The sequence below is a fragment of the Phoxinus phoxinus genome (assembly GCF_949152265.1).
Source record: "Phoxinus phoxinus genome assembly, chromosome: 14".
Lineage (NCBI taxonomy): Eukaryota > Metazoa > Chordata > Actinopteri > Cypriniformes > Leuciscidae > Phoxinus > Phoxinus phoxinus.
In genome coordinates, this window is record NC_136889.1 from 23,486,854 (window position 1) to 23,509,241 (window position 22,388).

Genomic DNA, 22,388 nt, shown 5'->3' on the forward strand with positions numbered 1-22,388 from the left:
ATTTGAATAAATATTGATGCTTTCATTTAGTCACTGCCTTTTGAAAAAGAAATGCCTTTTTAATTCTGAAAGCATGTATCAATAAACACAGAACAGAAAGAAATATATTTTATTGATCTTGTAAACATGTCCACAATGCAAACAAACCTAAATGTCCAAAATGCATACCTTACTCTGTGGTTAGTTTGTCCTCTTGATGGGCAGATATGGGTGGGCGATATAACCAAAATCTTATATCACGATATGAGTAACTTTATTTCATAATTATATTGGTATATATCACACATTATTTGTGCTTTAAATAAGTTTTTATGATATCAATATGTTTGATACCATTGAAATTTCATAATTTGTGTCACACAAAAAACTGAAGACAAGTAAACAGTGATAAAGAAAGAATAAAGAAACTAACTACAAGCATAGAAAAACAAACTAGAATAGAACAAAGACACAAATTCAATAGTATAGGTCTAAAATCTAAGCACTAGAAATAGCTACTACAATTTTTTTTAATAAAGTAATCAAATGTATTAAAACACTGCATAGTCTTCACTGTGTAAAGACTATGTAACTTAAAAGTTCAAAACTTGTAAGTTAAAAAAAGTGATTCAGTGAAGAGCAGTGAGAGATTTTCTCCTTTTATGTGTTTGATTAAAGGGATAGTTCACTTTAAAATGAAAATTCTGTCATCATATACTCACCCTCAAGTTGTTTCAAACCTGTATGAATTTCTTTCTTCTGCTGAACACAAAGGAAGATATTTTGAAAAATGTCAGTAACAAAACAGTTACCAGGTCCCATTGACTTGTAGGGAAAAAAAATACTATGGAAGTCAATGGGACCTATCTTCCTTTGTGTTCAGCAGAAGAAATAAATTCATACAGGTTTGAAACAACTTCTTAAGGGTGAGTATATGATGACAGAATTTTCATTTTAAAGTGAACTATCCCTTTAAGGACATCTCCTAAATTTGGATGCTGTCACTTTAAGAGGGATTTCACGTCAGGCCTACTGTATGCAGTAGCGTGTGCACATTACTCAACTGTTTACGTTAACTTAAGACATACATGACTTTGTTTACTTGCAAACAAGGTAACTTTGACACACACGTGTGTATTTAAGCGTTCCACTCTTAATTATTCGACAAAAAGCACTCGGTTCAGTTCTCACGTGCTCACGAGCAGCGGCGTCACGTGCGCTCACTTATCTACACCACTTGCGTAGAAAAGAGTTGTCTTTGACTAGTGCGCTTCAACGGGTTAAAATAACTTTAAAAAACGCAATACTTAAAAACGCATGCTAACGATAAGCCTTCGTAGCACATCAACGTCATGTGAGCGAGCGTTACCGTCCAATATCTCTAACGGTTGACAAATGACGGTCGGCTAATCGTGTCTAACGTTACCGGTCTATCGCCCACCCCTTGCAAATACTCACAAAAATAACTCCAAAATCATTATCGCGGTTTCCATACAGACATAGTGCGCAGTGACTTCGCCCTGGACAAACAGAAGGGCTGCAAGCTGGCCAGCCACCCGGAGATGATGCTGGAACTACAGCGGGAGAAAGCGGCTCAGATGCAACAAGTCTTGTTGAAAGAACAGCTCTCAAACATCTATAGCGATGTTACATTAACAGGTAGGAGATTACAGCAACATGCATAGCCTACTGAGCTAATATTGTATATTGTCTTTTCCCTCAGAGTTTCACAAAAGAGCTTTTAACATGTTTGTATTGAATGAGAATGATGCATATGGTTTGTGTTGATCAATAGGAATCTTTAGTCCTGTATGGTTTAATGTAATATCTCAGGTCACAGGTGCGTTATATTATGTTGTTCGAGCTCTTCTGAACTATGTTGAGAGTTGTTTTCTCTCATTGAGGTCCAGAACCATTGGTACAGTGATGTAATTGTTGCTGCTTGTTCCAGAAAAGCACAGGTTTAAAATGATGAGAAGATCAGCCAAGCATATGGTTTTATTGATCACTTTCAACAGCTGTGCTTTGCCTGTTTGTAAATCCAGTGTCCATTTTCAGATTTCATAGTCACACACACAGACATTGTCCCAAATGTTCAGATCATTTTAGGGTGAATAATTGTTTGAAAGGCAGAAATCTCAGAGGAGCTGTCAGAGACCTTTGTAGCACCGAAAATGTCAGATCAAGGATAGAATGAAGCTGAATGATGACATATACAAAAGGCCAGTGGAAACAACAGCTGACAATGATTTCAGAAAATGACACTTTGTAAAAGAACCCGTAGTTCTGAGAGGAAGAGCAGTTTTTTGCATGCGATCTAAATCAGGTCAGTAGTGTCTTTTCTATGCATATTTATGAGGGTGATTCACAAAAGAAAAATTGTTGTAAAAAGCTGTTTTGGTTGGATCAGGTGTGATATTTTGTTTGGGTGCATTCGGACTTTGCGGTGATTTCATACACTGTTGTTGATGAATTCTGATCCAACACTCCATGAAGGGAATTAAATGACATATTTTGGGGTTTTCCTTGACAGACTCGCTTTTTCCCCTCATTGTTTTATTATTATAATCGTTGCAGTAATCTCAATGTAAACTCAAATCACTATCAGGTACAGTCAACCGGAGCGAGATTATTTGTTTAAAGCAGATTTACTGTGGAAAGATTGTACTAAATTTGATGTCAGGCACTGTGCGAGTTCCAGTGCAGGTCATGCTGCACATTTTCTTATTAAAATTGATATACAAGCTCAGATGAGAGTTTCTGAACTGCTCTTGGCGTCAAATAGACCCGAATGTTGTTCATTCATACCTAAACCGTTATCGTCTTCATGCCAGATTCAGCAAAAAAAAGCACTCTTCTAACTTTCACCCGTATTTTCCAAACATCTTTTTACGCACATCTGCGTTCGACAGGGCGGCTGCAAGAGGAATTAGGACTAAACACACTTAGCAAAGGAATCTCTCTCGCCGTGGATCTCAGCATGTGTGCTGCAGCAAAAAGCCTGTCGTGTGCATGACTGATGGGTGAGAATGAAGACACCTGGGTGGCACAGACGGGTCTGTTAGCAATCAGGACGTCCCCTGCGCAGTCACTGGCAGGTGGCAGGGGAATTGCAGAGATGTGTCCTGCCCCATCCATTTCCACTCCGCGCGGGTCGGCTTTACTAACCCTTTCTCATTTAGAGCTATCAGTAATAGGCGCGAAAGCCCCCTGCCAGTTAAAACAAACCGTGGTGAGACAAGCCCAAGGTCATTCTAGCTTTCACCTCTGCACTCGCTACAGTTTAGTCCAGTTAAGTTAAAGCAAACCATCTGAGACAATTCGAGGTCAGGGCGCTTGAGAAACTCTCAAGTTGCTACAGTTCCACAATGCTGCTTGTTGTTTGAACTCCTCTTTCACTGCATTCTCTTAATTCAGTCACTGTTAGTTTCTTACAATTGAATGTAGCTTTATAAAATCTGCATTTCCTGTATTTGGGCTTGTAAGGCAGGAAAAGAACAATGACAAAGGTGAACTCAGTTATTTAAAATATCCCTAATGAAATGAATAATCAAATTAAACCAGTGTCTGTTAAAGCGATTGATTTTTAACCCTGTAAAGCCCACTGTATCATATTTGATATGCACATTTCTAAAGCTTTTGATCATAATCAATACGTTTCTGAAAAACCTGTTGTACACAATCTACTACAAACCTTCTGTCATCTGATAGGTCATACTGTTTTTGCAAGTTAAAGGCATTATGAAAACTCGCCTTCAGGTTGCGGTACACTCTTTTTTTCTTTTTCTTTCCGCAACGATTATGGATAATCACATCCAAAATATAAGTTTGTGTTTACATAATATGTGTGTGTGTACTGTGTATACTTATTTTGTTTATATAAATACACACACATGCATGTATTTATTTAAGAAATATTTGCATACTGTATATATTTATACATAATTTATATTATATATAAATATTTGATATATAAATAACACATTTTTAAAAATATATACCGGTACATGCATTTGTGTGTATTTATATATACAAAATAATTATACACAGTACACAATCTTTTATTTTTGATGCGATTTATCGCGAATTCGCGATTAATCATTGCCCAGCACTACATGAAGTAAATGTAAAAATAACTTGGGTAGTTATATTTTTCGATGAACAGAGATGTATTTTAAGATGAATTTAACATTGAAACCTTTGATTATATAGATTACATAATAATGAGAGGTTTTATTGTTAATAAAAACATGTAGCAAACAACATAACTGAATTGCACACCCAATAAAATGACAACAGAAGGTTGAAATTTATATGTAAGGAGATGCACCGATTACAATTTTCTTGGCCGATTGCGATTTCAGATTTTTCATTGAGTGTGACCTGCCGATACCGATTTTAGCCGATTCAGATAAAATTTTTACTTTACAGCACACACAAATATTTATTTTCTCTATATTTTTTTTATAAAACACCATATACTTTTACCCAAACTGAATAATAAAAACAGGTTTAAATGGGTACATTTTCTATAAATATTTTTGAGTCTTCATTTTCTTTTCTGACAAACTACTCCAGTTCTTGTTTAAACACACTAGACATGCAAAATCTGTGCATTTTGGGCACTTTTTGTGTGAAATCGTATTTATTTTGTCCATCAAAAGTGTGCTTTTACTTTAATTGAGCGTGAGCAGCACAACAAAAATAGACTCTGCGCTGAAACCCCCGCTTCACTGCTGCTCACGTGACGCTCCTGCTTGACGCTCACGCGCTGCTCCTGCTCCCGGACGCCTTGCTGGTCGCCTGTCATAGCCGATCACGTAAAAATCAGCCAATTCCGGTCACCAGCCTATCAATCGGTGCATCTCTAGTAAGGGCTGAATTGTTCGCAGAAATTGAATACTTAGAGTTGGGTATTTAAAACAATCGCAAACCAGAATGATTGTGAAACATCAATCCAGTGCATTACTGCATTGACTAGTAATGGCCGGTGTAACTTTCACCTTTAAAGACTTGTTGGACATTTTAACCATACATTTCATCCGTGTGTTAGTTTGAAGTGCTGATAGAGTCATGGATTCATGAATATGCTTGCATTCATAACCCCACTACAGATGTATATATCATTCAGTACAAGCAGACATATTAAATATGACAAATATCCACAGAACACCTTTCTAAATGACTTATGTGCGCTTTGCTCGTCACCCATTCCTGGAAACCTCTCTCTTCCACATGCATTGAGTGAAGTGCCAAATGATATGTTGTTAAATTTATTCAAATTCCATCATGTCCTCAGAGCTCGACTGTAGAGAGCTCTATAGTTGTCATCGTGTGATTCCCAGCGTGTCTGAGGTCACGGTGCACTTTAGATCCATGTGCAGCACTACAGCCGGTTTCCCAGACTCTCAGGAGAGCGGCGTTCATCATAACTGTCTCTTTTAAATCACACAAATTTGCTTGCTATCGCTCTCTTGCGTTCTCCAGCTCGAAACTGTTCTCCTACGTCCACTTAGAGACACGAGGGAGTCTCTCTGTGTGATGCTAGCATGTTAAAATGCAGCATAGCCATATTCAAAGCTATTTCCTGCCTGTTTGCTCTGAGACAAATGACAGGAAGTTGTCCAGTGAGGGCAGTTTGGGTATTAGCTAGAGCTGACGGTTAGCCTTTAGCCTCTCAATTTCGTTGATCGCAGTAACCGCTTGAGTTTTTGGTCCTCAAATAGTCATTCAAAATTAAGGAAATGTTATGAAAATGAGCTAGAGGTGAGGAAACCTGTGATTTTTCTGCATAGAATAAACTCTTATATCTGAGAAAATGAGGAGTGGTTTTGACCAGATGCTGTCTGGAGTGAGATCGTGTCATTTCACAACTCTGCGTCATTTGTTTTCCTTCTACAAGTGTGGGTAACATGCCCATGTTGTGCAGAACAGCTTTTTTGGCTCGTGGAGCCCAGTTGAAAACGTTTGCACCAGAATTGGGCGGTTATTTCATTGAAATGATTGCTGGAGTATTTTGATGAATACCGCATGGCAGAATCTGATTTGCCAGTCACCGAACAGTCTTCCTGTCCTCTTCTCTCTTCTTGTCTGACTGTGCTCAAAGTGACACAAAGAGTTTGGAGTCTTTTTCTCCTCCCCCAGCAGCAGTGAAAACACACATGTGTGCACTCAACACAAACACAGTGAGTGCACGTAGAATAGTGTGCTAATGATAGTTCTGAGGCTCTGACAGATGTTTCTGCCTGTGAAAGAAAACATGAGTTTTTTTTTCTATATCTGAGACATTAAGCAGATACTCACACACATGCATAATATTCTCCAGAAGAGTTAAAGGGATAGTTCGCCCCCCAAAATTGGGGAAATTCTTTCATCATTTACTCTCTCATGTCGTTCCAAGCCCATAAGACTTTTGTTCATCTCCGGAAGAAAAATTAAGATTTTTGAATGAAATGTGAGAGATTTCTGTCCCGCCATTAAAAGCCTATTTACCCAAAACTCAGATGCCGGTTCATTAACCCTGGTTTCACAAACAAGGTGTAAGCCCAGTCTTAGATTAGACCTGCAATCCAAGTTTGAGCTGTTTTAACTGAACACAACTTGCGCTGGCATATCTTGAAAATATGTCAGTGCCATTATTGTGTCTCAAGATGCACATCAGTTATGTTTTTTTTTCTTTTTAAAGCTACTTAAATGTCCTAATTAAACTAAAACCTAATCCTGGCTTAATTTAAGCCCTGTCTGTGAAACCAGGCCAAGGAAATTTGTAAAATAAATCCATATCCAAGTCTTTTGAAGAGAGCAGGATCACTTTATTTGATGAACAGATTTAATTTAGGCTACTATTATTCACTTATAAAACACTGATCAGCAAACATGCATAAAGCATTCAAATATTGTAAAGAGAAGCTCAACTGTACTTGAGAATACAACTATGACGAATAAACCTGATTGGTTATCGCGCGTCAATCAAGTATGGTTGAGCTTCTGTTTACCATATTTGAGTGCTGTATGAACGGTCACTGATCAAATATGTTAATAAAAGTCTAAATTAAATCTGTTTATCACATAAAGCGATCGTGTCTCTTCAGAAGACTTAAACTATTCATGTGGATTCATTTTACGATCTCTTTATGAACATTTGAAGTGTCAAGAGGGTGAGGAAATTGTGACAGAACTATCCCTATTTGGGTGATCCCTTTAAGAGCTGAATATTTATAGGTCATACAAATAGTAAAGCTAATGAACTTGAACAATATTCTGATAAGCATAAAAATGTACAGCGCATAATTGCTGACTATTTTTAGAGCAGTTTCACGTCCGTTTAATTGCTATAAAAGGAAAGGATGTCACTATAATACAAATAAACAAAATAAGGCAAATCTTTTCACTTAATATTAGGCATTATTGATATTTTACAACCATAGAGAGAGAGTTAGAGAGATGTTGGCAAACATGGCGTGAACATATACAATCTCAGTGTGTGGCATGAGTGAACGGAACTGTAAATAAATGAGACACTAATACATATAACAGACTCTTCAGAATGTTTCCACGGTGCCCATTACTCAAGGCCTTGCTCTTCTAAACCACCATAAAACAACAACTGAACTGGACAAATAAAATGTGCCACAACAGATGGTTATGAAGACAGAGTGGACTCTAGATACATCTCGTAAATGTAACAAGGAGCTGTCAGACTCAGACTTGCGCTATATATTGCAATTTGCCAAATGAAGTGATAAACTAGACTTTAAACGAATTTGCAAGTAGAAACAGATAATAGCAGCATATTTACAATTTTCAAAATAATGAAAATAAACTGTGACCAAATGTTAAGAGAAAACAGATGTTTACAATGCTAGGAAAGAGCCGAAATTCCCTGCTGGGTACACAAACGCAATCTAATAATGATGTTAGCGTCAAAATTCGTTTCAGATCTTAAATGCCTTGAAAATTATTTACACTTTATCGTCTAGTGTGGATAATTGAATTGCAACCAAAAAGTGTTATTGAAATGAATGAAGATGTTTTTTGTAGGATTTTAAAAAAAACGGGACTCGCAGAAGCGATGCTAATGATTCTGTTATTGTTTGTCAATCTGTTGTAATTCAGAAGATCTTTGTAATACTGTGGTGATCAAAGTATGATAGTTGCTAGCTACGTTGCATTTGGAAACATAAGATTACCCCACTGTGAAATATGAGGTGGGCCAGGAGATTTTGTTTCATTTTTGTTTCGGAGATAATGTTTCTACAAATTCTGAGCCAGGAGTTTGTGGGATTTTACACGTTTGCATCAGTTTCCTTTAGTATCAAAATGTAGGAAATTAATGATGACATGATACATTAATCTACATCTCTTTGGTGGTTTTACCAAGTCACACATATTGGAGTTATTTGCCTGGCCTTATCATGCAACACAAAATACCAAATAATAATCCAAGATAATCCCAGCAAAGGAGTTCCCTTTCTTGCGATTGTTATAAAGCCCTAAGCTTCCAGGCTTTGAAGTTTCCTTTTCATTTGATTCATTCACTTAATAGTGTTTTTTAAATGTCATTGTGCATGAGAATGGACTGGACTGCAGCAGCTGCAGGTAGTTTAATACCACCCCTTCATAAACAAATATTAAACGGCTACGATTCCCAAAGACATCTGTGTTCTTACCACATACGTTTCAAGTGCTGACATGACTTAAACCTTTATTAAAAATCAATAAAGAATGTAATTGCATGAAATGCTTTACCGAAATCACCGTAGCAATCGCAAAATCTCAATGGGCTTGGTCCCGTGAAACGCGAGCAGAGCGAATTTCTGTGCAAATCGTTTGCAAAACCATTGAGACGCAAATTACCGCATTTAATTTAATTGGATTCATGAATGTTTTACAAAAAGATTAGTTCTGCTTGCGTTTCATGGCCGAGGCGCAAAGGATTACCCACCGCACACTAAAATGCCCTTATTTTCGTTGTGAGATGTATATAAAAAAAAAATATTATGTCAAGTGTCAAATTGCCGTATAAGTATAACATGTCTCTATTTCAACAGCAAATTATACACATCCGGAACCTATAGCTTGGAACGTGAGCTAATATAATCAAATAATACATAAATCTCTGTGGAAGAACAAAATAAGCGTGCTTTCACGTTAACTTTAATGAAGGATGTTTTGAACGAGGAATTGAAGACTAACAAAGGCAAACAAATCTTCGCTTGTCTTCAATTCCTTCTTCAAAACATACGTCCTTCATTACTTGCAGACTTGTAGCACTTCCCTAATTAAGCTGTCAGTCGATATTCACAGGCTGTGTTTTTTAAGGAATTAGCACTGTTGGGCATTTTGTTAATAGCCAACATCACAAAGACTGGAAGGGAGTGATTGTTGTGGCAGCTTGGCGTTATGCGAGGTGAAGTCTGGTTATATATTGCCGTAGTGATTTCACCTGGCAGCTTCAGTACTCTCAGTCTGGTTGGACGTTGATTTAACTAGTTTTAATGTTCCAAGGACCATCTGGCTTCACCACAAGTTCACCCTGCACGTTGAACTTTCTCCAGGAAAATTATGCATTGAAGTCAGGGTTGTGTGCCATTTAGAATTGAGAATGAGAGCGCTACTCCAGGTACTGAATTTGAATTGAAAATAAATATGATTTTTAAACATTTGTATACACAATGAACCTCCATATTTGCAAAGTGATTACACAACACCATTTTACACTTTTTCATCTGGCCAAACATCTACTGTAATGTTAATAAATATTTAATATAACAATAATTATTCATATTAATAATATTACAGTATGTATTTGTTCAATGCTTTGGCTTTTTTGGAGCTATTTTTATCGGCGAGCAAAAAGTATACAAACTAACTGGCCAGATATTTCTCTACAGTGCAGGTTATTCAACATTAATTTTTTGACAGTATATAAAACTATTCTGTTAAATGAATGTGCAATACAATAGCACTCTTGCTTGTTTAATATTCCTAAGTTATAAAGAAATCTGAAAACAAATTGTGACTGTTTCATTGAACAGTAATTGAATGTAGTTTTAAGAAATATTTCTAATCAGACAAAATGTCAAATTATTTGATATAAGAACTAAGAAGATATTTATGGGCATACATAGTCCAAATTAATTATTTATTAAGTGTAATTGTTTTATTGTTGCAAAGCATAATATAAATGCCTTAGCTAATGAATCTTTTAATTTGAATTTCTTGGAACTGGAATTAAGTCAATACTTCTTCCTGTCATTCAAATTCTGGTTCAACATCCTGTGTGACATCAAATTCCAACTTATTAATAGAAAGAGACCATTTGTATTCTGCCCAACCCTGCTTGAAATGTATAGGTTGTATAGCTCACTAAAAAGCCTATTTCACTGAGAAAATGTAATTGAATACAATTAAATTTCCCAACCAAGTATCCTTTAGTTAGATGGTCCACTTTATACATTCTACTAACTGTACAGTAAGTAACTTTGCAACTACATGTAAAGTAACTTTTATTAGAGTAGTAGTAGACTGTTAGTTGATTATTAGGTTATAGGGTTACAGTAGGTGTAAGTAGAATATGTTGATATTTACTTGAATATCTGTTGGGGGAGACCGATATTCTGCGTAGACTTAAGCAGACAGTCTACTGATACTCGAAAGACTGCTAGTTGACATTTAGTTGAAATGTTACTTAGAATGTCAAAAGTGACCCATCGAAATAAAGTGTTACCCTCAAGTTGTAAAAAAAACTTTCATTTTGATATTGCATTTCAGAATATAAGGGTGTGGATTGTATTCTGCTTGGAGATCTGATCCAATGCAGGTCACAGTGCAGGAAAGTAAGTGTATGTCAGTCTGCTATTTTCATATATTCTGGCTGATCACAGGCTGCTGGCTCTGTCCTCCACGCTGTCATGCGCAGTTCTGTGATGTTTCAGACTCAGGAGAGATTTGTGGCTCATGAACGTCTCATCTGATTTGTGCTCTCACTCCAAAGAGTATCAGGTTACTCTTTTCTTCTGGAGTATTTTCTTAATAGCACAGCTGCTGAACTCTTCTCTGGACTGTTCAGACTGAACAGAGACCCCAAGCTCAGTGGGTCTGCTGCAGAAATGTATTAAAACTGCCCAAAGATATGAGAATTATGTGAGGCAGAAGTCGAGATCTAGATGTTACCACCCGTGGAGGTTTTTTTTATTAATTTTTATTTTCTTTGTCAGTAGTTGGTCTGCTCCTGCAACACCTGTCAGGGATCATTAATCATCCGGATGCTTCCCACTGAGATCATTTTTTATTATAATTCTCATGTGTGATCTTTTGTCCCAAGATGTAATACTGAGGCCAGAATCACAACCATGATTTGGCAGCCGGACATCACACATGAGCAAAATAACTGGACGCCTTACCAAATACTTGTTAGTGTAATGTAATCGCATTTGTACTGAACCAGACAGCTTTTAAGTTTTCCACATACATTATTTGAATAATAGTTATGTTTAAGTAATGCCCATAATGATCCGAATTGTTGGCTCAGAGACAAAATTCTAGCATTTAAAGCAATGCTGTATGTAATTGAATAAAAACTAACATTTAAACATACATTTAAACTCAAATTGACATGTTAGTTTTCATAATTTTTTTACATGCCGATTAGGGCAGGTTTCTCTGAAATAGCTTATATGCATAACTTCCATTAGATGACTTCTATAATATTGCAAAGATTGCAATTAGTTGCGTTGCCAGTTTCAGAAATCACAGAATTGTGTAATGAGAATTTCTGTCAGTCCAAAAGTAGATTATTTCAATATAAAATAAAGGGAAATATGCAGTTCTGCTTGCATATTGTTAACTTGTCATTAATTGCCTTAGACAAATCTCTGAGTAGATCTGATGTCTCCAACTTGGAAACTTTTGCAAAACCAGTGATTCTGTCTCTAAGTAATGCTTTAGGACATTTTAAAAGTAGTGTTTACAAAGTGTTTCAGAGAAAAACTTGCAAAATGATGTTGTGCAGCTTCTGAAAGTTGTGTATAGTCACCCAAGCTCTTTCCATAATTTTAGTTTGCAGCATAAATTGAGTGGACTGTGGGTGTGGCGTCTGAGATCATGCTTGAACACTAGTGTGCCAAGGCCAAATGTGGTCATTGCACAATTCCTAGATATGACCATTGATAAGAACAACAGGAAGGTGTTCCTCTAAAAAAACATTTCCAAAGTTTTGCTCTTTGACACGGTTTATAGTTTCTCAGAGAGTGTGATGCCAAGCGTATGTTTGGAAATCTAGGATGTACTGTGAGGAACAGCCAAAAATGCTTTCATTTCAATTGTTTTTCCATGAAAAGTCTATTTTGTTAGATGACAAATAATGTTGTATAAATTAGAAAAATGGATTCTATTTTTAGTTAAAAGAACAAGAAATTAAATGAATTAGCTCTCTCCAATTTCTCTCATTCCTGCCCAGCTATTTGTTTATTTGTAAATCTAGAGAATTTGCCAGAAGCCTGAATATTGACATGTGGAATGCAGAACTATTGCTGCTCAGACTAATCATACAAACAGAACTGTGCGTCTTGATGTGTGTGCCAAGGAGAGAGTGTGTAGGATGTTCCCAAAATCACTAAAGATTTGGAATAAAAGTTGTTTCTGAACTGTATGTATGTACTATGTACATTATTCATAATATGACTGAAGCATAAAAAAACAAAACAACAAAACATTTCCCAGTGTAGTGCAGTGAAGCTGTTTTGGTAAGGGAATCGTTCTTGAAAAAAAAAAAAAAAACCTTTTTATATGAAAAGCGTAAAGTTAAAAGGATAGTTGATCGAAAATGAAAATTATGTTATATATTCATGTTGATCCAAAGCTTTTTGACTCTTTTCCAACACAGTGTATGGGGGGGGGGGGGGGGATTCTACAGCTAGGAAATTATACTGAATATCTCCTTTTGTGTTCCACAAAATAAAAAAAGTCAATAGGGTTGGAATGACACAAAGGTGAGTATATTACAAAACTTACAAGTTAATATCACTTGAATATTGGAGCCCATGAAGCCCCTTCTGGTAACCTTTGGGTTAGCAGCCCATATCTTTCACCACATTTGTGATTGGTTAGTCAGTTTTCTGTTCCCTCTCAGGGAGTACCATTAGAAAGCTGAAATATATCACGACTTGAATTGAACTAAACTGAACTGGGTGAAACAAAAATATGTGAATAAATGTCAATACCGCCACAACGGTGCTAAGACCTCCCTGCACCTCAGATTCAGTAAGTTTTGAAAACAGCATGTGAAGAAATCTGTATTCTGCGAGGAATTTTATAAGTACATAAACATGTAATGAAATTTGCTCTGGTCTAGGGAACATGGTCAGGAAAAGTAAAATTGTGTTTTCTGTGGTAGAATGGAGAGCTTTAAAACAGCCCCGTTAGGAGGGGCTAACCAAAAGCCCTCTGCTTTATTTTGTTCACTTTAAACTTGAGTGACAAGACATGACGGCTTTAAGCAAAGGCAGATGGAGACTGCCGTTGACTGGGCACGGCAATAGAGCATTGTGCTTGTGCCCCATTATGCAAATGTTTTTAGCATAATTAGCAGCAGCTTATAGTGCTCAACATTTTAATAGTGGTAACATCATGTTTACCAATGTGATCTTATTGCTGTTTGGAGGTACATAAAGTGTGATTTTGGCACGTGGAAAAAAAAATGCTTGGATAGACATTGTTACATGCAATATTAACGTATGGTCCACTTCTAAAATGGAAACGCTTGTGCATATGTTGAACTTCAGAGATGAAAAAATGTTTATAAATCATTTCAGGTTTGTAGATTATTGAAAGCACAGGAAGATTTTATTGTATAATAGGCTAAATGTACAGCTTGCCATTTATTTGGTGTATATTATCACATAACACAATCTGAGTACTATACTTGGGCAAACACATTCTCATGCTGGCAATTCGCTACTGTTTTACACTTGTGCACATTAATTTTTCTCTCATTTGTACAGTTTTGTGCCAACTGCTTATGCCCTATTAATTGGTTAGGTTTAGAGATGAGGTTAAAAGAGGACCCTCATGAATACTTTGTATGACTTTCACTTTTTTGTATGAATCACTGAGCAAATTCATACAAAATTGTCACTTTGCAAAACAGTTGTTTTCTTCATGCATGTTTTATCTTTTTCTGAAAATCGTATGCATAGGTAAGAATCACATCTTACAAAATTATCACCTCATAAATTAGTTACATTTGTCATAAGATTGGGTTACTAAAAGGGTCTACTTAAAAGGGTTTGTGTTTTCGACAATCAAAATGTAGATATTGTACATTTCAGTAAACGTGCAAAAAGGTATGCGTACACTGTGAATATGTATACAAATCGAAATTAGATCACCTTTATATTGCATATTAAATAGAGGTAGTTAAATAGTTGTTGATGTCTGTGAGAACAAGTTGTTGTAAAACTGCTTCCAAGGTTGTTTTTGCAGCCTCAACAGACTCAGGCTGATGTCTGTTTCAGGTTGCTGACATGTTTGACTAGAGTAACCGTGATCAGTCTATTTGAGAATTTACAATGTGAATCCAAGACTAATGTTTTGATGGCTTGTATCTTTGAAAAGAACAGAGCTTTTTTCCAATCATTTTACCTCAAAAAATACCTTCCGCATCTGGTGGAAACATGCAATGCAGTTCTGAAGATTCCAGTGCTGTCCGACACGGTTACTACAGTTACTTACTGCTCTTTATTAAGGCCAGCGACTGAATTATGTACTTATGAGACTTATCTCATGAGCCATTATTCTAACTCAATCTTTTAATGTGTCCCATGTATATGGAGGAATAATTCTGGAAAACAAGTTCCATTGATAACTGGTGCAGGTGGTTTGTCTGTTTTGCTCAGAGGTGAATTTGGTGTTTTGACTCATACACTGTGTAAACTTGTCATAGTCTTTATTGTCTGTTTTGCTCTAATTCATTCATTAGTTGCTATACTCTCTAATTCATTCATTAGTTGCTATACTCTCCAATTAGTGTCACACCTGTTCCCTGTTCTGTTGATTATCTTCCCTTTGTGTATTTAAGCCATCAGTTCTCCTCTGTTCATTGTCTTGTGTCAATGTTTCTGGATTGTGTTTGTAGATCTCACTCTGTATTTATTAAAGTCTTGTTTTATTGTTCATTCAGCATAATGGATCATCTTTTGGATTACGCTACAGCCAACTTGTGAATGTACACAAGACCACAGAAAGGATTATTTTCTGCCAACATTTAAAATGGATATACCAGGAGTCTGAATACTCTGTTTTGAGCAGGAGCATCAATCCCTCGAGGACCACATAAGTTACTTTTTAGATCTTGGGTGCCTGATGCATTTTCCCTGTGTGTGTTTTTACTGGCCATGCCTTAATGAATGAGCACACAAAGGCACGTCTGCCCAGTGATGGTCCTCAAGGGACATTTGCTGAGTTTGTGGTATGGGTGCTGGTACAAAATGTCTCTACCTTTACTGTTTCCATTGCGGATGAAGACATCGCTAGGTGTCGCTGTCGACCGATATTCAGGGCCAATACCGATTATTACAGATCAAGTAGACCAATAACCGATATTTTGAACCAATATATATAGCCTATGGTGTAAAATTCTTAATTAATGTCAAAATTAAGAAAATCAAAGGGTTTTGACACATACTTTCTTTAAATGCCTTTAAACATATCTTTAAATCTGAGAACTGTTAATAATAACATTAATAATAATAATTAATGTTATTTATTTTACAGGATGCTGCACCCAGTAGCATCCTTTAAACATTTTGTAAAACTTAAAGACTCTATTTTTAATGGTTAAATTATAGGGGTGTGACGAGACCCTTATCTCACGAGACAAGACAAAGACGAGATTGGGTTCACGAGAACAAGACGAGACGAGATTTTTGCACAATATTTGATAGAACTCCTCAATGACAAAATTCATGACTGGAAAAATAGTCTGCAGGTGCATTTTGAAATGTTGTAACTAAATCATCTTGTAATGAATGTCATTTCAGTTCTACTTTGAGTATGAATTATCAAATACATTAAAATACAACAATATAGAAGCACTGTAAAGGTTTTACCACAAACTCAACTGACTAGCTTCTCTCAAGTATGATTTCACACGAGTCTCTTCAGACCTTACTGTACATTATGAGCTTCCAGAACTTCTGAGGCTGTGTGTGACCTCCAAATAAAACTACTTTTCACAAATTGAAAATAGAAATAAAAACTGTATAAAACAACAGTTTTTCTTAGTCTTATTAGTGCAAACGATAATTAAGTGCAAGTGCAACCATAATCAAAGTAGGCCAACTCTCTCTGTATTCAAAGTGCAAGCAGAGACCAAAACAGAGACCAGAGCCACAACTATAACGTCCAGAGATAGGTTTGATATTGGGAGACGGGCTATTGTATGCAGTCTAATTTGCGCGCATCGTGTTTTACTTTCATTTTCACTCCGTAGTGGCGGTGCTGAACGCGCGTTCTACAAGATAAGGGGCCATTCACACAAATGCGATACGCTGGCAGTGGAATGGGGGAACTGATTTTAACTTGAGCGCCGCGTTTTTAGAATGCAAAAAGATGCAAAAGATGCAAGACGCGAGCGCAAGGTTACACATCCGTCTAGCGCGTTTACATAGAAAAACAATGGAAAAGTACCGCACTGGAATGGAAAAAAGTTCTGTGTGAACCGCCATCTCAGACATATCAAGACATTTCATTCTCAGAAGACATCTCAGATCGACTCTCTGTTGCGCAACAAATCCTCCGCCATCGTAACGCGATCAGTGAACTGTGATTCCTGCTGCACTGTCACAGTCTGTGTGCGACTGCAACTCGTGCTGGATGAGCAGAGTAGATGTTTACAATACAATAGCAAAACGACAGTGGAGGCGGTGCCGCGGTGTACACCGTAATGTAATGTGAACGTGGCAAATTCTTTGCTAATCATGGCGATATCGCGACACAGTTTTTCACTCGACGAGAAATATCGTCACATTTTAGTCTCGCGAGATCTCGTGGCACGAGATCTCGTCACACCCCTATTAAATTACATTTTAGTAATCAAAAAGCATTTCTAATTAATTGAAATCATCAAACTTATTAAATATTTAAAAAAACTAACTTTTGGGTTGCCGAGGAGATCTGTCAGTTTCTGTGTGTTTATGATATTATGACGATAGCTTTTCTCAGTTGAAGCGTTAAAAAAAGCTCATGAAGTGACTCACAGCGGCTCTGGAGATTGTTTATGCAATCATGTCCTCATATAATGATGCGGCTGAGGCTCAAAACAGCACAAGCAACACGCGTGCTCCAGTGTGTGTGTGTGTGTGTGTGTGTGTGTGTGTATGTGTGTGTGGTAAATTAAATCACGTGTCTGCTGCACCATTCATTTAGATACACGCAGGATTCATATTTAAATAGTCTTTTTGCGGTTTGAAATTCGATTTAATTTGTACTGACCTGCTTTTTAATTCATCAAAAAGTTGACAAATTCCGTGACATTCCGCTTTATACAGTAAATTCCGTTTTTATGACTGGATTCCGTCCGTGTTTTCTGCATCGCGGAAATCACAGGGCCCTATTTTATTGAGGTGTTTTGCAACTTCAGTGTAGTGATTTATTGCAACTTCAGCAAAGTCTTTGAGAGACAACTGATGCCTGATCAGTGAAGCAGCTCCAGTCAGCAGCAAGTGCTTTTGGTGTGAGAGTGCAAAACTTTTATTGCCTTGCCCTTCAGCTTTCCATGTTGATTGGCCGGATTTGTGACTCCCAACAAATCAGATGGGCGGGGACATTGGTCTAGTCTACAGAGTGGTGAGTTCCGACAGAGGTGGCTGCGTCAGAGCCAAATATAGCGCATTTCAAAATAAAATAATTTTATCGGCAAATTGGTTTTGAATATGGACGATACCGATAACTGTAAAAATGCTGCTTATCGGCGCCGATAATCGCTAGCCCCACTACAGACCCAGAGCCCATCAGCATACCTGTCGTGGGATGCCAAAGCCCACCGCTGATTGGGTGCCCGGGAGCCCACCATAACAGCAGAGCTGGAGCAATCACCTGAGGCAAATTTCATCACAGAGCCTGAGACCAGTGTGTGAGTCTATTGAGGTATGTGAACTGATAACATCATTCGTCATTGAGGGCATATTGGTGAAGTTCGTTGGACTGGATTGGATCCCTGCCAACACTCTCTCCACTGAGGTTCGTGCAGTAAGCTGATGGGTTCCTGAGGAATTATGAGCCGGATGAGAAAGTTATCACTGGCCTTCATTTACTGCTTGTCTCCCATTTCCCAAGTCCTCAAAATCATCCCTGGATAAGCCTATTTCCATGTCATCCAAGTTGTCACTGGTTAAGCCCAGCTCCAAGTCGTCGCTGATTAAGCCCATTACCAAGTCTCCTTCATTGCAGATGGTTTTGCCCAGCCGCCTCCTTCCACTACCAAAACAATTCAGTTCCTCTGCCTTGTCTCTGTTGTCTCCCTTCTAGGGCTGTAATCAACCAAAGAAAATCTTGGTCGACTGAAGGTCTGACATTTTCGACTAAGAATCGACTAAAAATGACGTTAGGAAAAAAAAAGTTAAATTAATTAGCTGCGCACTGTGCGCAGTACTTGGTAGCCTTGTTGTCCACCTAAATGAATTATAAATAAACATAAAAAAATAGTAGGCTATTTGCAGTATATTTAATCGTTTTTGACCTAATTATTTTGCACTGAAATGAGTCTGACACACGAGTCTGTCGGCACTGACAGCGTCTGACAGCGTTACAGCACGTGCACCTGCGCAATATCATGATTTCCGAAAATAGAACTATGTTGTCAACTAGTGATATCATCACAAGAACTTTTGAGGAATATGCAACATAATTTAGACAATTGTTTTTTTCTTTTCATATGTATTCTAATAACTGACAGACACTATCATTTCAGCCGCTCTTGGCAGCTCACACAGAGTGAGGCTGAACACAGGAGCGCAGCTTCGAGGCTGAGACACGAATAGACTATTATTAACTTAAAGCTTTTACTCTTAAACACAAAAGGCACAACCATTTTAATAAACAAATAATATTTATTAAACCAACCAGATCAAGAGCAAAAACGAAATAAAGTGCATAACTAAAAAATAATGCATAGGCTCAAAACTAATACAAACAGTGGCACAGCGCATTGCGCATTAGGCTCCAATAATTTTTTCCCGTTTTCTATTTTAAAAAATGCTGCCACACTGCCGATGTCTTTGTTGACATGGTAGAAAAGGACTGACTATGAATTAAACGCTCTCACAATTAAATAAATAATATTCAGTAAAGCTTCTAGTAGCCTACTTTCTTCAATCTGTCTCTCTTCTCCGGTGGGTTGGATTTAAAAGAATTTGCGCAAAAAATCGACCAATCAGAATTTTGGTCAAGCCAGAACGTATCGACCAACAATCGACTAATCGAGTGGGAGATTACAGCCCTACTCCCATCAGCCCCTCAGCTCCTCCAGTTTCCCCCTCTGCTGCGCGATCCACCATGGGCTTTTCAGTCATCAGCTCCACCTTGGCTCATGGATCCCAAAGCTCCACCTCAAATCTCCAAGCCTCGTACTCCACCTTGGCTCTCTGACCCATCGGCTCCACCTTGGCTCAAAGCTCCCTTGGCTCCACCCTCGACTCCTATCCCTCAGGATCTGCCGTGCTCCCTCGTCCCTCTGTCTCTACCTTGGTTCATCGTTGCGCTGTCTCCACCTCGGACTTCCGAGTCAGCTGCTGTGCCTCCCTACACCCCTCTGGCTCCTCTGGGCTCCTCCTTCCCTCTGGTTCCGCCATAGTCCTCACTCCGACCGTCTCCGCCCCGCTCTGCCAAGCCAATAAGTTCAATGACGGTGTCAATGTTGCAGAATTTGTCAATTATGAAGCAAAGCAAATTCCATTCAGCTTTAAAGAAGCTCTGCAGAAGAACGCTGAATTCAGTTCTGTTCTCATCCAATAGTGTCAGTGCAGTCAGTATTACTGAATAGTAACTGTAAGTGGCTCTTAAATCCCAACTAAGCAAGCAAAATGTGACGGGCAAGGAGCCCAAACTCCATCAGGTGACCGAAATGGAGAAATGATAGCAAAGCTGAATTTTCAGCATCATTACTCCAGTCTTCAGTGTCACATGATCCTTCAGGTTTCAATCTAATATGCTGATTTGCTGCTCAATAAACATTTATCATTATAATCACAGTTGATAATACTTGTGTTGCTTTCATATTTACTGTATAGTGGTTGTGCTGCTTAATGTTCAAAAGAACAGCATTTATTTGAAATAGATTGCTTTTAATAAAAGTATTTGTGGTAAATTTGAGCAATTTAATGCATCCTTGCTGAATTTTTAAATTTAAAGAAAAATGTTTGAACTGTAGTGCATATTTCAGTATTTAATTGCTCTGAAAATGTAATAAAATATAACATAAATTTTTTTTTTTTACATTTCTACCAATCCAAGTAGATTACAAATGTTTAATGCAAGAATGCAACAAGTAATATTAATAAATTATATGTATATAGCCTACATTACTTTAACAATAGAAAGTGATAACCAGTTTTATTGTCACTGAATTTTTTTTTTAATGCCACAAATTCTGAATGATGGAAAGTTTTGAACCGATTCACGATTCACCTGATATGGATTGTTTGATAATTCACAAAAAATAGCTGAACACTCTTTTTAAATCGAGATCATGATTCTGATTATAGGCAACTAAACACCTTTTATTTTCACCTTTTTTGGCACTGAAGTTTTGATTGAAATTTCTTGAAAGGCAGCATATTAATCACAAAGAGCATTTTTTTTTCCTGAGACCAGAGTGCTGTTTCAAATTATTTCTTGCCATATTTTGCATAGCACGTTACGTTCTATCCTTCACGCTTTGTCTCGGGTCAGCTCCGTCTGCTCCTCTTCTTTAGCCTCAGCTGGTTTTATTTGGACCCCCCCCCCCCCCCCCCCCCCCTTCAAATCTATACACTTCACATTATTACAAGCACTTACGTTCCCAGACGATGATTTACTGCCAAAAGACGATTCATGAAACATCCTGTCACTTAGAGCTGAAAAACACAAGCAAACATGTCACAGAGGTTCCTTTTGTGTGAGAGTGGCTTGCGTGTAGCCTAAATGAAACCGTTCCTGTAGCTCCGACAGAGCTGAAAGACGAAAGCTGGTGTGTATTTTGCGATCTGTACGTTTTCTGTGAAGGATGCCGCACTGATTCTGTTGTCTGAGGAAGGAAATCCTTTGAAGAGCAGCTGTAAAACAGCTCAAGGGCTTTTCAGTGCCTCACCCTTCTTATCTGTGCTGTCTCTTTAAAGAGATCATGGTGCAATTATGGCATTAGTAGGTAATTAGGATCATTTTGGCAGGTATGTGAAAGGAGCTGCTCAGTCCTCTAATGAAATGAGAGTGGCCTGTGGATATGTGTTCGCACACGATTGGCCAGATAAATATATTGTGCTGCTCCTGTGAACTGGATTAATTAACACATTTTTTTCTTTTGTGTGATAGTATTTTTAACAGTAGCAACTCTAATACTATATTTGGTTATAACTGCATTTGAAGCTACGCATTTAGAATACATTTTATGCATTTGGCTGGCAGACATTTTTATGCAAAGAAACTTACATTGGATTTTTTTTTTTTTCATTTACCGGTAGTTGCCTGGGAATCAAACCCATGATTTCGGTGTTGTTTCTGGTGCCATTCTGTACTTTATAAGATGCATGAATGCTATAATTATGCTTGCCAGCCATAAACATTCTGCATGTAGGCTAATTACTCTAAGAAGGGTTGTTCATTATAATTATTTTATTGAAATATGTATTGCACATTGAAGTTTATAATCATATTGTTATTCCTGTTAGCTTTCCTGTAGCTCAAACAGTAGAGCGTTGGCGTTGGTCATGGGTTCGATTCCCTGGGAAAGCAAGAATTGATAAGAATGTAAATGTTTACCTTGAAATGCAATGTAAGTCGCTTATCCAAAGCGTCTGCCGAATGCATAAATGTAAATTCCTATAATTTCATATATGCAGTAAGGCACTCAAGATCATTCATGCATTCTACCATGGTTAACCCTTAAAGATCTATACAGCCGCCGGCAGCTAAAAATAACTATTGTTCTTAAATGTTTAATAACTTTTGAACCGTTAATCCAATCTGTATGAGGCTCCGTAGTGAATGTAATTGTGGGATATGAAAAAATGTACAAAGCAAAGGGTTAGCCTAGGTGTTTTCCTTTTTAGGGGCAATGACATGGATTTTATTTGTCAATATAGCTTTTTACATCACACACACACACACACACACACACACACACACACACACACACACACACACACACACACACA

The 22,388-nt window shown here is 37.5% G+C and overlaps 1 protein-coding gene across 1 annotated transcript in view; it reads left to right on the top strand.

The window, feature by feature from the left end:
- The window catches only part of hpse2 (heparanase 2), a 91,120-nt gene that overhangs the window by 3,628 nt on the left and 65,104 nt on the right, over positions 1 to 22,388 (top strand). Inside the window, exon 3 of the mRNA XM_079634437.1 lies at positions 1,477 to 1,638. Coding sequence (XP_079490563.1) covers positions 1,477 to 1,638 — 162 coding nt within the window. The remainder of the gene's footprint in view (positions 1 to 1,476; positions 1,639 to 22,388) is intronic.